This window comes from Balaenoptera borealis (assembly GCF_965194805.1).
Source record: "Balaenoptera borealis genome assembly, chromosome: 11".
Taxonomy (NCBI): Eukaryota; Metazoa; Chordata; class Mammalia; order Artiodactyla; family Balaenopteridae; genus Balaenoptera; species Balaenoptera borealis.
In genome coordinates this window covers 47,279,809-47,301,651 of record NC_138868.1, presented here as the reverse complement: position 1 = coordinate 47,301,651, position 21,843 = coordinate 47,279,809, and the positions used below count along the sequence as shown (strand labels likewise).

General features: G+C 38.6%; 1 protein-coding gene across 3 annotated transcripts in view; it reads right to left on the bottom strand.

Moving 5' to 3' along the window:
* DENND5A (DENN domain containing 5A) overlaps positions 1 to 21,843 on the bottom strand; it is a 108,932-nt gene that overhangs the window by 43,134 nt on the left and 43,955 nt on the right. For all 3 annotated transcript variants that reach the window (XM_082341410.1, XM_082341408.1, XM_082341409.1), the window contains 4 exons: positions 13,201 to 13,388; positions 3,453 to 3,770; positions 2,036 to 2,251; positions 1,302 to 1,536 (listed from right to left, as the gene is read on the bottom strand). In XM_082341410.1, the coding sequence (XP_082197536.1) occupies positions 1,302 to 1,536; positions 2,036 to 2,251; positions 3,453 to 3,770; positions 13,201 to 13,388 (957 nt within the window). The remainder of the gene's footprint in view (positions 1 to 1,301; positions 1,537 to 2,035; positions 2,252 to 3,452; positions 3,771 to 13,200; positions 13,389 to 21,843) is intronic.

Sequence of the window (21,843 nt, the reverse complement as noted above, 5' to 3'; positions counted from 1 at the left end):
GGGCAACACGTCCTCAAGTCTTGGCCAAGAGGACTGTCACCTTAATGAAAGGCTTGGAGCAAGAGCTGAAAGATAAAGTCAGAAGGCTATTGAGCATAAGGCCGAGGAACCCAGGATTTTGTCCAAACTGTCACCACTTGTATCTTCAAAACCTAAAAACATGCCTGGCACATTCATTCATTCAGTAAATACTTGGTGAGCACTTCCTATACACTGGGCATGTAGTGGGTATTTATATTTGGTAAATGAATAAACAAAATATACAAAAAGGCTACAACAAGAACACTGAATATCGCACAAGGAAGAGAACACACTACTTAATCTGACACCTCAAGCTGAGACTGTTCTCTGGAGAAACCGACCTAGATGGGGCCTCTATGAACGAAAAGGTGTATTCCATCATGCAAGTAGCAAACAACTTTTAACATCTATATGTTCTAGGCACAATGTTAGAGGACTGGGGGTAAGACAATGAGTAAATACAGTCTCTGCTCTTAAATTGCTCCCTGATAATGATGGCTCAAAACAATAGAGATTATAAAGGGGAGGCAAGAACAATGCATAACAGGAGCTTAGCGGAGGATCAACTCAACCTGAGAGCATCAGAGAAGGCTTCACAGAGGAGGAGACACAACAGCTGGATTTCTATAAGCTGCTTGCCCATAACTCACTCGCCCCTTATTTCTTGCTAATAGAATCTCAATACAGTTCAGGGTAACATTACACCCAGGTCAATACTCACTTTCACAGCCTCCCTCGCACTTAAGGGTGGTCATGGTTCTGGCCTATGAGACAACAGAAGTTGTTGGCAATTTCTGGGAAAGCTTTTGCTTTCTGATGTAAGAGGGAAAATACAGCTGGAATCAACTTTCCCCTTTGCCCTGAATGTGAACATAAAAGGCCTCTTGTAACAAAGAGGCAACAAGTATGAATATAAAAGTCAACATGCTAAGGACAGCTGAGTCAAATCATAGACTCTCATTTCCTGATTACACTGTTGAGCAGCTGAGCAACCACCAATTCTGCACTTCTTGATAATTTAAGAAAAATAACCCCCATTTATCTCATGCACTGCTGATTAGATTCTCTAGGACTTACAGCAGGACCCATTCCTAACTGACACAGTGTTAAAGGATAAGAAGAAGTCTGCCAGGCAAAAAAGACAGGCGAAAGCATTTCAGGCAATGGGAACAACTTACGCAAAAACAGCAACAGGGAAAGAAGCTGGCATGTTTAGGAACAGGGACATGTTAGTGACATAATCCAAGAGGCTAGAAAGTACAACAACAAGGAGGCCTCACTTGCTTCATCCACAGTGGTACACTTCTGGTACATGGATGTGCGCAGAGTAGGTGTCCGAACATTCAACAGCCTGATCTTGTCTACTCGGGAATCAAACACCCGGAGCACAGGATCTTTATCATCATCGTCATGACACATGATTTTGTTGTCAATGAAGGAAGCAAACATCTGGGTCTCCAAGAATCTTGAGAGGAAAGGCAGGTAGGGCTCAGGCTGATCTGACAGAAAAGATGCCTGATGGGACCAAAAGGAAAAAGTCATCAACAGGGAAGAGGGCATATCAGCCTTAATCAAGCACGGCTACATACCCAAGGGATTCAGTAGGTTACCTCTTCTCTGAAGCTTCCTAGGTCTTTATAAATTGTAAACAGTAAAACCTCTCCATCCTTTTTAAAAATTCATATAATTTCAGATATCCTGAAACTTTCACACACTGGCCCGTTTAACTTACTCAGGTAACCTACTGTGGCAACCAATGTTCCCAGAATCCTGATGTTCAACCTGCATGCACATCTTTGCCTAAGAGAGCTCTTTGACTGAAGGTAAACCACCTGATAGCAATAACCAGCACTCTGCTCTAAAGCAAGAAGACCTTATATTTTATCAGCATCAGAAGGACCATGAACTTGTTTCCAGCACATATTATGAAAGAAAAACTCATCTTCAGTCACATCTTTAAGAGAGTCTGGCATGTCCTCATTTCTTACCACCTCCCCAGTGGGATTATACTCACTTTGTCAAAGTTTTGCATCTGCTCCCTGTTGGTAAACCAGGACTCCTTATCCTGGCTGGGCTGAATGACAAACACCTCATAATCTGCAAACATCTGAGTGAAACGATTTGCAAAAACTTCCCGGATCTGAATGTTTAGCTGGTAAATCCTGAGTTCTTCTTCATCACACTGAACTTTGAGATCCTTATTGCTGCTGGGGTCTTCACGTACTTCCAGCTACAAAAACAAAACAAAACAGTTGAGAACATGCAAGCTTTTCCTTTTATCCCAGAGAAATGCAACTCATCCTTCCCCCCGCCCCCGCCAATGGTCATTTACTTTTGCAGCAAATGGAGAAAATAAACAAAAGAGAAAAAAATGGGAAGAAAAGAAAAAGAAAGGAATTCTGACATGGAGAAGAGATAAATGAGGGTGTTTCACTTGCAGGTACCCAGCAACCCAACGAAAGTGGAGAGGAACTCATTACAGGCAGAGAGAGATCCAGCAATAGAGGAAAAGACACCAGTTATCTCAAGGGTCAGGGAAAGGAAGGAGTCTGGGAAGTCAACGAGAAAATGATAATGCAAAGCAACAAGGTCAGACTCTGGATTTCCCTTCATCTCTTTGATTTTTCTCCCCCATGTCACTTTCCCTATCTTTCTCCTTAAAAATGTTTCCTTACTGGTTTTCTTAACTTTTTTAATCTCTCTAAATATTTCTCTGCTCTTCTTTAACTGGCCATGATTTTTCTTTTTTAATATCTGCTCTACTAACTAAACAAACCAGGAAAATCAGGAAAATGAAATGTTTCACACTTCACTAAAAAATAGCCCAACGAAATGATTACATTACCCCATTTTGTTTATATGTAATTTAAGAAAGTAATTTAATAGTGAGAATGGGGAGGGTGAAGAGATGGTAAACAACTACAGAAAGCGGACAGTCTCATCAAAGTCAGGAAATGGAAAGTACAGTACATCCCTGGGAAGAGCAGAGGGCTAGAATTCAAGAGGACCAGGTTCCAGCCTCAAGTCAGCCACATAGAAGCATTTAATCTTAGGTAAAACACTCAGGATCTCTAAGTCAACAATTCCTGCTCTACGCGCTTTAGGATGCTGTGAAATTCACAAGGCAATGGATCTGAAAGAGGTCTGAACACAAAGACTGCCACCACCATCCCTCCAAGTCTCTCTGCAGTTGTGTTTACAGAGAATGACAGCAGCTTCTCCTTGCTGTTGAAGTGAGAAACTACCGAGATTTAGATTCAAGTAGCATTTATACTAGGATAATGTTTGCCAGAGCTAAATCCAGAGTCTCCCACACAGTGCATCCTTTCAGTACTCACAGATATGCCTTGCCCTGAACTGGGTGCCTTCTCATTCCACACTTTATTTCACCAGGACATCACCTTAGCACAGACCCATACACAGCATCATACCTTCTCCAGGCTCACCCCAGTCCTCTTGACCAAGGCCTGCAGGCGGGCGATAGTTTCGTTCTCCTTGAGGAACTCGTAGGAATGTAAAGGGGAGCCTGCGATGTTTCCATTCCTCTTGTCGGAGACGAGCTCAGAGGCCCGGAGCCTCTTCAGCTTGGAGGCACTCTCGCTACAGTGAAGGTTCCCTTCAGGCGGAATGCCAAATGCCATGAGAATCTCAGAGACTTCCTGGACAAACTCCAATTTGTTGGGAAACTGAGGCAAGTCCTCCGGCAGCTCAATGAAGTGGTTGTCAATGTCCACAAAGCAGAGGTTAGCCTGGCAGTCAAAACATGATGAGGAGTGTGAACAACTCCAAAGTATTAAGGAAGAAGCTTTAGAGGGGATAATGAACAAGAAGGAAAGAGCAAACGTCCGCAATGGGCATAACTTAGGTATGGTTAAAGAAGATGGTGTGGAAGGAGGTAGACCTGAGTTCCAGTCTTCCCCTGATGCTTTCTAGTTGTGGGATCTTGGGGAAGTTACATAACTCTGTTTCCTCAGCTATAAAATGGTGATAAAAACAACTTATCTTAGACAGTGATAGATGTTTAGCATCTAGCACAAAATTCTGATATATAGTAGGTGCTCATAGAATATTTGTTGAGTTCACAAATTCTTACAAGAGTAAAAAGAATGCTAGGAGTGTGTCAGAAAGTCTACGTTCCAGACCTGAATCTGTCACTATCTCCCTATTTGACCCTGAGCATACCAGTATCCCTTTCTGAGCCTCATTTCTGATTTGTAAGATTTGGTGGCTGGTCTTGATTTTTGTGCTTCCTTCTGGCTTTAAGATTGCTTCTGAGAGGATGTAGAGAGACAGTACTTTCATACACTGCTGGGGAGGCAGGTAATCTGGATTAACAAAAAATAACCTGGCAATATCTATCCTTATTTTATAGACAAAGAGAGGTTAAGTAACTTGTCCAAAGTCACACAGCTAGTAAGTAGTAGAGCTGGGATTTGAACTCAGCTAGCCTGACTTCAGTCATACCCTCAAGCTCTTAACCATACATTCTTCTCCTTAGAGGTCTTACACATTTCTTGTTCAATTTAACTTAAATATTTTATAGTTCTCATCCCTGTTGGAATTTTCTTGCAGTGCAGCTATTAATTAGAAAAGCTTTTTATTTTTGTATCTTTATTTTATAACCATGAACCTGTTCTAGCCAAGACAACTGTTATTTCCTTCACTGCAGAGCATTATTAAATGCTTAAGTGTTTGTTATAGCAAGGATAATAATATTACCTAGGTCACAGGTTTGTTTTGAGGATTATGAGACAATGTCAAGGATTTAGGACAGTGTTAGTATACAATAAATGTCAATTAACATTGTTATTATCACTGTGGAATATAAAACTCCAATAAATGAATACACACACACACAATATATATACTATATTACTAAATAGGAAAATTCCATAATGAAAAGATGCTAATAATCCCCACATTTATTTGTAAATTTAATTTAAATTTTTTTTAAATCTCAGAAAGATTTTTATTTTTTTCAAGGGAGTATCTGATGAATTTATTCTGAATCTTACCTAAAAAAATAAAAGAAAAAAATAGCCAAGAAAATCCTGAGGGGAGACTTGCCTTGTTGGATTCTAATACAAATATAAAACAATGGGACTTCCCTGGTGGTCCAGTGGCTAAGACTCTGCGCTCCCAATGCAGGGGGCCCAGGTTCAATCCCTGGTCAGGGAACTAGATCCTGCATGTCGCAACTAAGAGTTCACATGCTGCAACGTAAAATCCCACATGCCGCAACTTAAAATCCCACATGCTGCAACTGAAGATCCCACATGCCTCAGTGAAGATCCCGTGTACCACAACTAACACCCGGCGCAGCCAAATAGATAAATAAATATTTAAAAATAAATAAATAAAGTGTTTTTTTTTTTAAAAAAACAAATATAAAACAATAATCTATTGGAAAAGAACAGTCTTGAACAGACCCATTTATTGTGGATGAATTATTCAATAAATGTTTGGGGGACAAATGACTGTACATTTAGAAATGTTAAAGTATAATACCATACTCAAAAATAAATTTGAGATAGACTGAAGATTTAAATATAAAAAATAAAGCCTCTTTATGTTTTAAAAAAGAATCTCTACCTTTTAGAGATACATACTAAATATATGATGACATAATAATGCTGTGTGAGATTTGCTTCAAAATAATCCAGTAGGGTAAATGGGAAAAGAATGGAGGATATAGAAAGAAGAGTGGCCATGAGTTGATGATTATCGTGTAATGATGGATGCTAGTCTCTTTACTCTTACATGTGTTCAACATTTTCTATAACAAAAAGTGAAAAAATAAATACCCCCACAAAAGTATTAAAAGAAAATATAAAAGATTACTATTATGCCTTAGGGTAGAGTTGGACTTTCTAAACTTTATACAAGGCTAAAAAACATAAAGGTAAATACTGCCATAAAAAAAATTAAAGATAATCTGGGAAACAATAATTGTCATACATAACATGTAAAAGGTTAACATCCAAAGAAATCATTGAGATAAAGATAATTTACCCAGCTGAAAAATGGAAACAGGTTATAAAAGGCAAACACAGAAGAAGTTTTGGTTAATTAACTTCAAATATATGAAAAGATGTTCAATTTCACTAATAAACCAAGAAATGCAAACAAAATATTTTTTACCTCCTGGGTTAGCAAAGATTTAAAAGATTTATAATGTCCAATGCTGGCAAAGTTACTAGGAAACAAACAACTCATACACTGTTATTGGGAATGTGAACTGAAAACTTTCTGGGAACAATCTTAAAGAACTTTTTTTTTTTTTAACCAGTCCAACCCAAGAACTAGAAATTACCAATATTTTTATCTACTTATGTACTCCTCCCCAATCCCATCCGCCAACCTACACAGTCCCACCCCCATGTAATCACTATCCTGAATTCTGTTTATTATCTTTTTGCCTTTTGTTTTTTAATTTATCACGTATGTATAGTACATGCCTTTCAATTTTTGCTTGTTCTTGAATTTTATAAAAGGATTATTCTTTACACAGTCTTGTGGTACTATTTTTCTTCACTGAACATTAAGTTACTAAGATTCAGCCATTTTGTTGTATGTAGCTACCCATTATTCATTTTCACTCTTGTATAATATTCCACTATGTGGATATACTACAATTTATTCATCAATTTTCCCATCAAAAGGCATTTGACTTGCTTCCTGTTTATTGTTTTTACATTGTTACACATGTTTTCTTGGACACGTGCGCAAGATCTTCTCTTGGGTATATCCTAGGAGTGGAACTGCTACATTGTGAGGTATGCAAATGTTCAATTTTATAAGGCCTAGCTGTGTTCCCAAGTGGTTATAACAATTTACATTTTTACCAACAATCTAAAGTGATCCTACTGATTCAAATATTTCCAAAACTTGGTATCATCAGATTTCTTAATATTACCACTTTAGTGGGTACATTTATTTACACTTTCCTGATTGCTAGTGAAGAAATGTGTATTGTTTGTGCAATCCCTCTTCATGTCTTTAGCCCATTTTTCTATTGGGATGCTTATCTTCTTACTGATTTGTAGGAGTTCTTTATAACCTCCTGATGCTAACTCTTCATAGGTTATGTGTCCTACACATATCTTCTCCTAGTTTTTATTTTTTCATTTTAAGATGTCTTTTTCTTAATTAAAAAAATCAAAGTTATCAATCTTTTATTTTATGGAAAGTGCTTTCTTCATCTTGTTTACAAAGTCCCTACCTACCCAGAGGTCAAAAAGGTATTTATTAATATTTTCTTCGAGAAGATTTAAATTTTTCTTTTTGACATTTAACTGCTTAATCCGTCTCAAGTTGATTTTGTTATGGCATTGGGTAGGAATCTTTCTTCACTTTTTTTCCCTAGGGACAAGCAATTTTTCCAGCTCTGTTATTAAAAAGTTCTTTGGCATGGTATGTTTATTATATATCAAAATACTGTTCCACTGATCCTGCTGTTTATCGCTGTACCAGTAAGTCTTGTATTCTAAGAGGCAGGAGGACCATATAGTAAATCCAGATTAATATAACTATTCCACAAACTCTCAATCTATTAAAACTGCATGTTTTAACATGTCCATGTATGCGTTCATTCAACACACATTTGCTGAGTGCATAAATTACTCCATTCACAAATCTATAACTAATAAAGAGAACTTTCCCATATCCAAGATTCAAAAATTAGAAGAATCACTTTAAATTTCACCTTCGAGAGTTCCTCCACTAGACAACAACTTTAAACCCATCCTTGTTAAAGAGACAATAAATGTTTAACACCTAAAAATAACACCTATTTTTTGTCTATTCCTCTAAGATTTTAAAATTATAAGTGCCTTCAGGTCAAGCAACTAAAAAATATAGTAAAGACAGAATTAAATCATCTAGTCATGAAGCTCACCTGCCTCATAAGCCTGTCCATACAGCTAACAGAAGAAAAGCACTGTGACCCACCAGAAGCACACAGTGCAATCATTTATCCTCTTGGTCCTCCTCTCTTTAGAGGAAAAAAACCAGTTTGTCCAATAGGAAACATAAAGGCAGCTAAATACAACTATAACCACTCGACAATGCTTGGCTGGCTTTTCTCCCACTGTTATTGACCAAACACAGAATGTCTATAAAGAACTTTATAAACTCCAAATGCTGTATCCACATATTGTAGATACTCCTAGATAGAGGTGGCCAGAGGAGAGAAAGCAGCTCAGGCACACTTCAGAGATTAAGATAGAAGCCTCTGATACACTACTAGCCATTCTTTGCAGAGTTGGGCTGAAGCAGGTAGGGATAAGAAGGCAAAATGAAAAGGGGGCCATTCAATTACTAGACTCATACAACAGCCTCACGCTTTCTCCTCTCAGTACTCAGAGGGCTCTGGCAAACAGAAGTAACTTGCAAACCTACCTCAAACCCCTCATGCTTCCCCTTCCTCACCTGAAAAGAGGCCAACTCCTGCAAAACAGCTTGGGGGACAAGAAGCAACCTGGAAGGGGCACTGAACCCAAGTGATCAGTCTTCCTCAGTTAACCTCCTGTCTCGTCGGGAGAGGCCATGGGAAGACTTAGCTACTCTGGGGTAGTGATCACGTGGATATCCCAAACCACAAAAAGTTTCCCAAATCCCTTCCTGCAAAAGGTCACAATGGCCCTTCCCAGCCCTGAGTTCCTACCACCAAATCACAGACAGCCTCACTTGCTAGTCTATTTTCAAGTTATTCACTGAAGGGAAGCTCAACAGATAACTGGGGAAAAGCTATGGAAAAAGTATCCGGAGAAAGGAGAAAAAAAAAGTAGGAAAGAAAGAGAGGCCCAAGATAGAAAGAAGTAACACCCCCTTCCCCTGACATAGCTGTGGAAGAACTGCCTCCTTCCTGTGCTCAGACAATGAAACCCAAAAGAGAAGCACAGGACAAAGAATGCCTCACAAAGGCAGCTCAGCACTCTCACTTGCTCAGGGCCAGCTGAGCTCATGTGTTGGTGTAAAAAGAAACAAAGGGCTTTTCACAGACTTTTGATGCCCAAAGATAGGGCAGCAACTGATGAATTTTACTTGGGGGGTTAGAGAATGTACACTCCCCATGTCTCTGGAGAAAGTCCCTTTTATAAGTCTAATGTGCCCCCACCCCACTACCCTGATGGTGCCCACCTGCAAAGGCCCAAGTGCATTTCCCAGCCTCAATGCTTCCTTCTAGCAGCGTAAAGATACCACAGGACGGCCACCAAAATGTTGAAAGTAGTTATCTCTGGGTGGTAAAATCTGAGGTAATTTTTACTTTATACTTTTGTGCATTGTTAGAATTTTTAACTATAAATGTATCATTTCTGAGACATCCCAAAGCTGTCTTTCAGAGATATTATCATGCTCCATTCATTATGTGTACCTTTCATGGTGCTTTACTCCTTGAGAAAGCCAGTCTTTTCGCACCAGCCTGAAGTTTTCCATGGGGACTGCACAGACTCAGATATCCCAGAGGTTATCTGCTAAAAATCAAGTTAGAAAATATCCAGCTATGTAACTGTCCGCACAAATACGTGAACTTCAGAGGAACAGGCTGGATGAAGTGGGACTCTGAAACCCTAGAACTGCTTATGAAATACACACAGGTATTCTACAATCCCACTGTCACCACTCCTTCTCAAGTAGACCACAAGGAGAAGCAGAGTACAAAACATGCAGCCATGGTGGAGGCTGCAAAAGTGGAGAATCCAATATCCCAGAACAGAGTGAAATTTTGGGTTTCTCAAACAACCCACAGTTTCTCAGTCCTGTTAAGAAAACTGCTGGTCTCCCAGCAGCCTCTTCACACACCCACAAACATGAAGCACACACAAAATGATGCTGAGAGAGCCTACAGGAAATAGAACTTGCCCCAAGTATACAGCAAGCTGATGCCAAAGATGAAAATAAAACAGAAATCTGGCTTCTTGCCTAGTGACCTATTTATCAGATTATGCATGCCTCTTCGGCTTTCTACCTTCAATCATTTTTTATTGTTATTTTTTTTTTAACATCTTTATTGGAGTATAATTGCTTTACAATGGTATGATGGTTTCTGCTTTATAACAAAGTGAATCAGCTATACATATACATATAACCCCATGTCTCCTCGCTCTTGCACCTCCCCTCCCACCCTCCCTATCCCACCCCTCTGAGCTGATCTCCCTGTGCTATGAGGCTGCTTTCCCCTAGCTATCTATTTTACATTTGGTAGTATATATATGTCGATGCCATTCTCTCACTTCGTCCAGCTTACCCTTCCCCCTCCCCGTGTCCTCAAGTCCATTCTCTATGTCTGTGTCTTTATTCCTGTCTTGCCCCTAGGTTCTTCATGACATTTTTTGTTTTTGGTTTTTAGATTCCATATGTATGTGTTAGCATATGGTATTTTTCTCTTTCTGACTTACTTCACTCTGTATGACAGACTCTAGGTCCATCCACCTCACTACAAATAACTCAATTTCGTTTCTTTTTATGGCTGAGTAATATTCCATTGTATATATGTGCCACATCTTCTTTATCCATTCATCTGTCGATGGACACTTAGGTTGCTTCCATGTCCAGACTACTGTCAGTAGAGCTGCAATGAGCATTTTTACTGTTATTCTTATTTTGACTTTTACAAAATGATAATTAGGTTTACCAGAAGGAGGTGTCAATATTAAATATGCAATCATTTAAAGCAACAACTAAAAGCTCCCCATTCTCCAATCTTTGATATCTAGTCTTTATGCATATTTATCAGTAGACAAATACATATAAAAACCCAGTACCCCAAAACTCAATGGTCTTCTCCATCATTGTGAAAGGAAAGTCAAAATGGAGTCAGTATTTCTAAGAGAGATCTCTAAAATGGAGCCGGGAAGCCATTAAGGAAGTATGCATGACTCAGCCTGGATGGAATCTGACCTTTTGACCTGATGAAGAACAGAACACCAGAACACCTGGCAGAAACTCAAGATACTAATCAGACCTTTAACCTAAAACAATTAGTGACAGTCTATATACTTATAAGACCCCTACCCTAAAATAACCTGTGATTTCTTAAGGACAAATATTTTGACTCGCATCAGAGTCGATCACAACTCTCACCAGGGCAACTTTTAACAACCTCGTGGTTTTTGTCTTTGTAAGCCCCTGACTCTTTCTCTTCCTCGGAATACTCTTTCAGGGTTAACTGAATCTGTGTCTCCCCAATTGCAATTCTTAAGTCCCCAAATAAACTCTGTTCTTTTTGCAGCCTCCTGCATTTTTTTTAGTTGACATTATTTAGATCTTTTCTTCCTTAATTAATCTTGTCCCACCCCAAATAGCACAAAGCTCTATAGATTCAAAGGAGCAAAGGAGGCAGAAACGGAAAAAACTATAAGGAAGATATTCTGATTCTAAAACCAAAGGCGAGGGACTTCCCTGGTGGTCCAGTGGTTAAGAATCCACCTTCCGGGGCCTCCCTGGTGGCGCAGTGGTTAAGAATCCACCTGCCAATGCAAGGGACACGGGTTCGAGCCCTGGTCTGGGAAGATCCCACATGCCGCGGAGCAACTAAACCCATGCAGCACAACTACTGCGCCTGTACTCTAGAGCTCACGAGCCACAACTACTGAGCCCAGGTGCCACAACTACTGAGGCCCGCACACCTAGAGCCCGTGCTCCGCAACAGGAGAAGCCACCGCAATGGGAAGACCGCGTACTGTGGCAAGAGGTGGCCCCCGCTCGCCGCAGCTCGGGTGAGCCCGCGCGCAGCAACAAGGACCCAATGCAGCGAAAAATAAGTACATAAAATAAATTTAAAAAAGAAAAAAGGAATCTGCCTTCCGATACAAGGGACGTGGGTTCAATCCCTGGTTAGGGAACTAAGATCCTACATACTGCAGGGCAACAAAGCCCGCGCGCTGCAACTACTGAGCCCACACGCTCCAGAGCCCATGCGCCACAACTAGAGAGCCCGCGTGCTGCAACTACTGAGCCCACGTGCCGCAACTAAGACCCAACACAGCCAAATAAATAAATAAATAAAAATAAAACCAAAGGAGAGAGAAAAAGAGATGCAATTGACTATAACTTAAATATTACGGGTATGATCTAATTATCAGGCATGTTCATCAAGATGGCTGCCCAGACATGCCCAACAATGTGAATGCTGCTTAGATCCAATTCCATGAGAACGGTCTCTTCTTTGGAGGTCCTCTTACTCATATTCCCCAGCTATACATAAAACTCTTCCCCAAAAAAATCATTGGTGGAAGGATGAGACAGAGTCCTGTTGATACCAGTGTGTGCATAGTCCAAAGTCTTCTTCCCAGGCCTTTCTATTGACTACGAAATTCAGAGTAGGAAAGGCCTTCCCCCAGCTAGTTTCATACAAGCCACAAAATGACCAAAAGAGGTAGACCAGTTCTCTTGGTAATTCTAGGAAAATAAAAAACAAAACAATCTTATTTCTCATGATGCTTTAAATCTATTTTAGAATGAAGTAGTAAATAAACAAAAATTTTTTTTAATCAATTATTTTAGTATTTGAAACAATAGGAAAGAGGAGCAGGCCGTCCTCACAGCAAGGGAGGAGAAGCATTCTCTCAAGGCCTTCCTTATCTTGAGCAAGGAAAGTTTTCAAAGCTACATTCAGTACTACAAGAATCACTATGATCAGGTCAACTTTTACAGAGCAACTGTGGCCTATAAAACAAAACCACTGATTTATTAATACATGTCTGGCTACTAAAGCAGTTATAAAATTATATTATGTGGAACTTCTTTAAAAAATAGGGGGTAGAAAGTACAGAAGTAAGATACAATTTAAATGTATGATAACTGTTAAAGCTAAGTATTGAAAACACAGAGATTCACTATGCTACTCTTCTGTGTAAGTTTAAACTTTTACATAATAAAAAGATTTTCTTAAAAATATGTAAACTATCATGTTTGGAAAAGGCAGTTCACAATAGTATAAACAGAGATTATTATAAAAGCATGTCAGGTGCTAAAGGAAACAAGTGTTTCTGGAATTATATAAGTTGAGCTAAATGTTCATTCTTTTTACTTTTTTACTGGAAAGTTGTTTGTGTTCCCCAAAATAAAAGAAAATAAACTTGGTGATACCACCCTGGGCTCATCCCAAAGCCCTTCTCTCCCAAATCCTGTATCAGGGCCACAGGCACCAGCACCCAAGCTCCACGTTTTTCTTACCTCTTGAGGCAGCTCCAGTTTTGACCGGTCATCCAGGCCATTCGAATGCAAGCCCATCAGGTATGGCACAGGAGCATCTAAGAAATGTAGGAGAGAAGCTGGGAGAATAGGAACATAGACATGCTGCCACTGGAAAGGAAACAGGAGAGCTGTAATTGTCTCCGCCACAGTCATCAGTCTCTGGTAATCTAGGTCAAAAACAAAACAAAACAAAACCAGTCAAAAACAAGGTACTTGCTTCTCAAATAGTAAGTTAAAATCTTCAACACAATTTCACATTTAGAAAGGAACAGGATAAACTTCAGCAAGGGTATGCTCAGAGTATGATTCCCTTGTGGGTATCAGAGAGACAACCCAGAGACCTCAATGGACTACAAGCTGAAGTATACCCCCTCCCACACAGGTCCATGCTAGTAATAAAATTTAATATAGAAATACAACTTAAAGAAAAAGAAATACAATAGGAATCATAAATAGCACCTTGCTCCAAATACTAAACCAGAATGTTAAGTAGATTCTCTTCAGTAGAAGGAGAATGGAGAAGTGGAACAAAAAGAAAAGGAACAGTGGTCTAGTTTCTGTTCGGCATGAATGTCAAAAGACCTCATTTACCACTCACATGTCTGCATTCTACAAGGAGCTGATGTGAACTTTGCCTTCAAGATCAAGCCCAAAGAACCTTCAAGCATGCAGAGGCTGGTTTTCCACACTAGCCAAGTCTGCCTTCCACCTGGCAACCTTTCTTGAATGGTAACAGCATGAAAGTGTCATTTTAACACTTTGATAAAAAGCTCCCCAAGAACCTGAAAGACCCAGAAGATTGACTTTCATTACTCAAAACTCTTATTCTAGGTCAGAGAGTGTATCTTGGAAGAGAAGCTTGTGCTCAAAGTTTAGCTTTTCTTCAGAATGCAATTTCTAGACTTGTTTTATTTTTAAAATGAGTAAAAAATACATCGGCAAAGCCAATACAATAGATTGAAATTTAACACATTACTATTTACAAATGGTATGATGGTTTCAGACACTTAAAGACAAAGTAGGAACATCAATTTTAAAATCATATGAGTAATATCCTCCTGGAATGGCTGATTTCAAATGAGTTTTCACAGGAGTTAAACAGTTTTATGCACTGAAAACTCAGCCCACCATTTAGGCAAGTCCCAGCTTGGTTCATAAAGGAGTAATAAGTAACAAAAAGCTTTCCAGAAAATGAAGAAGAATGAGTAGGAAGTGAACAGAAGCTGATATTTATCAACTAGGTTTTAGCAAAGCATCCTGTGTGCTCACCAATAAAACTTTGGAGCAGCTTACCACCTTGCTCCTGGCTAAGCATGACCTGGAAATAATTTCTTTTTAACTAGCAATGCAAATAAATAAAAATTGATGACTAAAACTTCATCATCTCAAACATTTTGAGTACACTCTAAGGAAGTGCCTCATGCTTCTTCGGGGAAAGCTAAGGCGTTTGATAGATAATAGATAAGTGATGTAAAACAATCAGTGGGTAAAACTGAGCTCAGAGATTTGGTCATCAATAATGATTTTTTAAAAAATACAACTCATTTAGCAGAAGGACAAAAGAGCACAAGCTTTTCGTATTCACTAAAATCAGGAACAGACTGATAAGAGTTCAAGAAGAAAGTCGATCTCATTTTTCACTGTGCCCTACAAAGCACTGCCATTCCCATATTAAAGACTATTTGGTGAGGACCCTCTCCCAATTGAAACAACAACAAAAATATTTCCCAAATTACAAAAAAAAAAAAAAAAACTCTTTCAAGGATTAAATAGTTAATCTATATAGCCTTTCAGAAAAAGTATTTACTCCAACGTGAGAGTAAGCAACAACTGAGGAACAAAATTTAGGCCACTGCAAGTTCTATCTTCAGCCTCTTCTGAGATACCTCAGTTCCATGGGGCACCTGTACAACTTGGCTTGTTATCTTTCTGCTGAAGTCTTCCTGCTCTATGATTATTCTAACAGTTATTATTAAGAAGAATTCTAATGATTCTCTAGGTGAGGCCTCAGTTTTTGTATCTTTCATCTCTCTTTTCTAGATATGAATGCCTGTAAATAATCTACTAAGAGCAGTAATCTTGAGAATCTCAGACGTGATAAGAATATACTTTAAAATTCAAACTTAAGATGATCAAAAGAATGTAAGGGTGAGAGAGAAAACCTCCAAGAGATATTTAAAGCTGAAGGTCCAGTCTTACTGTGTCCCAACACTGGCTCTTAAACACATATTTTGAATAAATATTACACTGAATAATTTCTCCCCCCGTTTCAGTGTACACACACATATAGACACACACCATTTCTGGGTTTTTTTTAAAAAGGTAGGAAGGAGCAAGGCCTTTTCAATCATGTGAAAACCAAAAAGCTGCTTCTTTTACCGAAAGTCAATAAAGCAGGTGCTACTCCTTTTCGTGGCTGGCATTCCTGACAGGTCTGCTCAGAGACAAGAACATCTCATAGGGGGCCAACAGACACTCTGAGTAAAGGAGTCCCTGAAATGCCTTCCTCGTGAGGCTTCCTGGACACTGGACTACTCCTTATAGTGTACCTAGTTACAGTGTCAGGGAACATCTATCTACTCTCTAACCATGAAACAGGGCACACTAAAGTCTGAAGGAAGGGGCTTCCTCTGCTCCATAAAAGCAGGTTTTTCAATAGCACAGACATCTAGTTCTGGTTTTTCCCTACTCTTCAGGATGAGTCTAATCCAGTATCTGAAGCTCAGCCCACTTATTTCTGCTAGAGTGGGTAACTTTATTCGCCTCAGATTGAAATCCCTGAAGAATTCCCTGTGATGCACTTGAAAGTGTGCGATTCTTAGAAACAAAACACTTTAGGGGATGAGAAATAATCTCCTCTTTGAAGGCTAAACTGCTTTCCATTTATATGGTTTGGTTTTACAGACACTAGAAACTTGGAATTTTATGGCCTCTCTGGTCTGAGTTGTGGGTTTCTTTTTCCCTACATTTTTGTATTTAAAAAAAGCAACAACCCACCTTGAAGGATGGCCTAATAAACCATGCCTCCGGGATCCATCCACCCGTGGTACCCACACTAGGATGCTGACCTCCAAGAGCTGTAAGCAACAGCACAAAATCCACTGCTATACACCAGTACAAACGATAAAATCAGTACCTCCTTTTGCCATTGCCTGTCTCTGTGCTCATCATTCCAAGAAGGTGAAACTAATAAATAGGAAACAGCTGAAGGTCATCTGCATCCAAAGAGTTTTAGCCAATCAAAATCAACTGGAAACACTTCAGCTCGAGGCAACTCTCTGGGTTTTCTCACAGCTCCCATAATGCTGTAATGAGCAATTACTTTTAACAAAAGGAGATAATGCAAAGCATACTGGGATTACAACCACTTCTGAGTGGTGAACAGAGAATAATCAGCACATTCTTATGACTTCTCTCTGTGCAGAGAAAGACATTAGACTTGGGATCACTTTACAGATAAGTTCACTCCTAAAACAAACTACAGGGAAGTCCCTGCAAATCAGAAATTGAATTAGAAACTGTCCTTGCATACTCACACTTCTGTGAAAATTGTACGAACAAGGATGTTTCTCATGCAATCTTTGTTCTTAGGAAACAACCGAATCTATGTCCTGATATCTCCAAGATAAATTATTAAATGAAAGAAGGTATAAAACAATGATTAGTATGCTCCCATCTGTGTTGTTTTTAAAAGGTATACATGCTGTATATGCATGTCTATGTCTGGAAGGAAACAGGAAACAGTGATAAGTCTTAGCTCGTCACTGTACATACACCCTTCTGTAATACTTTAAATTTCTACCATATGACTGAAATGCTTATTTTCCATTTTACTTTAATATACCATATGTATATCAAAATGTATATAATTTAAAGAATATTATAATTAATAAATGTGCAACACAACATTAAAAATAGTGCATTATATAAAAGTATTCAGGAGGAGGGCATGAAAAAAAATCAAGAGATTATTTCACAAGGGTAGGATTTTAGATCAAAAAGAAAGGGAAACAGGGACTTCCCTGGTAGCGCAGTGGTTAAGAATCCGCCTGCCAATGCACGGGACATGGGTTCGATCCCTGGTCTGGGAAGACCCCACATGCTGCGGAGCAAATAAGCCCATGCACTGCAACTACTGAAGCCCGCATGCCTAGAGCCCATGCTCCACAACAAGAGAAGCCACCGCAATGAGAAGCCCGTGCATCACAATGAAGAGTAGCCCCTGCTCACCATGACTAGAGAAAGCCCACACAGCCAAAAAAACAAAGAAGAAAGGGAAACATTCAATTCTCTCTGCACTGTTTTTCCACACATTATTTATTTGTTTTAAAAAACTATTATTTTCATTAGGGATGCACAAGAAACTTGATCTCTGGCTACCACAGGAAGGAGAGAGGAAGGAGATTTCATTTTATTCCTTTTAAAATTGTTTTGATTGCATGCCTTGAGTTTGCATTACTTTTGCAAAAAAAACCCCAGAAACTAATGTAAGTTTATGTATAAAATAAGCTACAAGAATACATTGTACAACACGGGGAATATAGCCAATATTTTATAATATGTATAAATGGAGTATAACCTTTAAAAATTGTGAATCACTATATTGTACACCTGTAACTTATATACTATTGTACATCAACTATACTTCAATTAAAAAATTAATTAAAAAAAAACTAATGTATGCATTTGTTTCCAAGCTTGTCTGCACTAGTTGAACTTATTACTGGGTTGTATAATTTAACCAAATATTATGTAAATAAATGGTAAGATATGAGGGCAAAAAAAAGAACTTTCTCTGAAAACAAAATTAAATGCTTTAAAAAGACTCAGTGAAGCAAAGTCACTAAAAAATACAGCAATTGAATTAGGCATATCACTTAAGTGCAAAAAACTTGGGAAAACTAGCATCTACTATGGTTCTTTTGCAAGGTCCTTTAAAAGTTCTCGCTCCACTTTAAAAACTGGAAAACTCAGTGAATGAATTATGGGTGAGATTTATGCAAGAGAAACAATGCAGACCCCTGATTACTGGATCCATAATCAAAGAAAATGCACAGACACTTCATCAAAAGACTGGTGATTATACAGTCATATGGTTTAAATTAAAATGTTTAATGGATGTATATATCCTTTTAGGATTCCCAAACTTAAGTGACTTTTTCAATTATCCAATTCACTACCCTACTAAATCACATCAGATAAAGAACTTCTGCTCTCTATATAATTTTAAAACAACCACTAAAAAATATGCTATTAAAAAAAAAACTATCTCTATAGGGACCAAAGAACAAATATTATCCAGTAGTAAATAAAATGGTCTACACATATCTTAAAAAAAAGATTTTCCCTAAATAACACCTCTTTTCTATTCAGAAGAAAGGACATGTAGTGGGCAACACCAACTCTGAGTGCTGATGGCATGTTTTTCGAGGGCCAGAGAGATTTCCATCCACATGAGTCCTCTGAATCATAAATAAAAATTACTTCAAGAAAACCAACCTAAATTGTTTCAAGTACTCTATTAACAATAGAGAGCACAATCTACATCCAATAAAAGGCAATCCACTCCATTTTAGCCTCAGCCATGCTCAGCAATGCCCAGGAGGTTTTCGGAAGAAGTCTTTTTTAACCATGCTAAGCATGACTTTTAGGTCCTGAGTTCAATTTGATTCTACACACAAACCTTCTCAACTGCCTTCAAACCTCTTAAAATTATTATGTATACAATAACCCATATTCTGGGAAATATAAGAAGGAGCACTGAAGGAAAAGATGTTACGTATCATATTTCTGGTTTTAATTCTCCTTTTCTCACCTTTAAACATCCCCAACTGCATCATAGGTATTAAAATGCCACTGCACATTTTAATACCCTATCTGGTTTGGTTTCTTCCTCTGTTCTGGTCTAAACCAGACAGTCTTCACTACTCAACCAAGTCTCTGTTTCAAAGTACAGTTGACCTTTGAATAACAGGGAGGTTAGGGGTGCCTACCACCCACACAGTTTAAAACCCGCACATAACTTTATAGGCGGCCCTCTGTATCCACAGTTCCACATCCAAGGATTCAACCAACCATGGATCATGTAGTCCTATAGTACATATTTATTGACAAAAATCCACATGTAAGTGGATCTGTGCAGTTCAAACCCATGTTGTTCAAGGATCAACTGTTTTGCCCAGCTCCAGTCAAGAAACAGTAACTAAAAAAGCAACAAGAATTGTACAAGTCTATACTTCACCCAGAGACAGAAATCTGAAACATCATTATTTTAAACAAGTTGCAAAGTAAAACCTCAGGAACCACATTTTAGTCAACAGATGCTTTTGTTCAGTCTTCAGTGTTCAACAAGAATGTTGTTACCAACGTTTAAAAATCAAAAATTTCACGTAAAAAATTTGGGTCCTCATGAAAAATTGGAAGACCTAGTAACATTAGGCCAGCATTTCCACAAGGAATTAATTGTAGCTAACTAGTGGCTGTCCACTTTAGGTGGGGTATATGCTCTTCAATTCAACATAGTCTCCATTACTTCACCTTCAGAATCCAACCATATCATATCACTTCGCTGTTACCTCCCTAGTCAGAGACAACATAATCTCTCACTTAGATTGTTAAAATGGCCTCCTAACTAACATTATTCAGACTCTGCCCATGGACCAAATCTGGGACATTTGACCATCAAAATAATTAATCATAGTAATGGACTATATAACCTACTGAATAAAATAAAAATCTATGAGTCCATACAATAATAAACAAACAAGGGAGAATGAAATGTTCTTCCTCACAGTAAAATGCAACCATCCTGGTAACTGGTTCAGACTAGAATCATCAATGGATGTTAAAGCTATTAGGCAAAAATTTGAAGAGAAACAGTATATTTACAGGGTTTCAAAGTATCTCCCCACAAATTACTTATTAATTACAAAGGGAAAAATGATAACTTTCCAGTTAAGAAACTCAGCGGACATCATCTTAACCAAGTGATCAAATTAACATTACCAAAAATGGGACAAATGAACACCATGTGCCTCCTATGATGATAAATAGACATTATATGTCTCTTGATACAATGCACTGAGAGAACCACAACATCACTTCTGTGATATTGCAGCCAAAAATTTATAACCTGAATCTAGTCATGAGGAAACATCAGACAAACCCAAATTGAGGGACATTCTACAAAATACCTTGCCTGTACTCTTCAAAAATGTCAGTCATGAAAGACATGAGGAATTTACTACTAAAAGCAATGCATGTTACTGGACTAAATCCTGGACCAGGAATTTTTTTAAAAATTATCATTCACTTTTATGTGAAATCTAAAAAATAAAACAAACTAGAGATTATTAAAAAAAAGAGACTCACAGATATAGAGAACAAACAAGTGGTTACCAGAGGGGAGAAGGAAGAGGGGGAGGGGCAATATAGGGGTAGAGGATTAAGAGGTAAAAACTATTATGTATAAAATATGCCACAAGGGGGGCTTCCCTGGTGGCACAGTGGTTGGGAATCCGCCTGCCAGTGCAGAGGACACGGGTTCGGGCCCTGGTCCAGGAGGATCCCACATGCCACGGAGCGGCTGGGCCCATGCGCCACAACTGCTGGGCCTGCGCTCTGGAGCCCACAGGCCACGATTGCTGAAGCCTGCGTGCCGGGAGCCTGTGCTCCGCAGCGAGAGAGGCCACCACAGTGAGAGGCCCGCGCACCACAACAAAGAGTAGGCCCTGCTTGCCGCAACCAGAGAAAGCCCGTGCGCAACAATTAAGACCCGACACAGCCAAAAATAAATAAATTTAAAATAAATAAATAAATAAATAAGCTACGAGGATTTATTGTACAACACAGGGCAGCCAATATTTTATAATAACTATAAATGGAATATAACCTTTAAAAATTGTGAATCACTATGTTGTACACCTGAAACATATAATATTGTGTATCAACCATACCTCAATTTTTAAAAATTCATCATAACAGACATTATTGGACAATGGTAAAACCTGAATACAGTATTGTTATTTTATCAATGTTAGATTTCCTAAATTTATTAATCATACTATGGTTATGTAAAAAAAATGTTCTTGTTCTTATGAAATAAAAGCTGAAGTATTAAGGAGCCAAGGAACATGGAGTCTACAATGACTCTCAATGGTTCAGTTATGTTCACACACATACAGAGATACAGAGGGAATGATAAAACAAATGTGGCTAAATGTTAATAACTGGTGTACTGTGGGAGAGTGTACAAGAGTTCTTTGAACATTTCTTACAACTCTTCTATAAGCTGGGAATTATTTCAAAACAAAAAGTCAAAAATCTTAAAACCTCCAATGACTAAGCATCTCAGAGTAACAAAATCCTTACAATGGCCTACAGGACTCTGTACAATTTGGCCTCCTGTTAAGTCTCTAACACTATCTGCTACTACGCTCCTGCTCTCCAGGCTTCCTCAATGTCCTTGAACATACCAATCACGTTTTTGTCTCAGAACCTTTCTACTTCCTGTGCCCTTTGCCTGGAATACTTTTCCTACAGACATTAACATGAGTCGCTCACAGAGGCCTAACCTAATCACTCTATTAAAAATTGGAATTTCCCTTCCCCCAATACTATCTT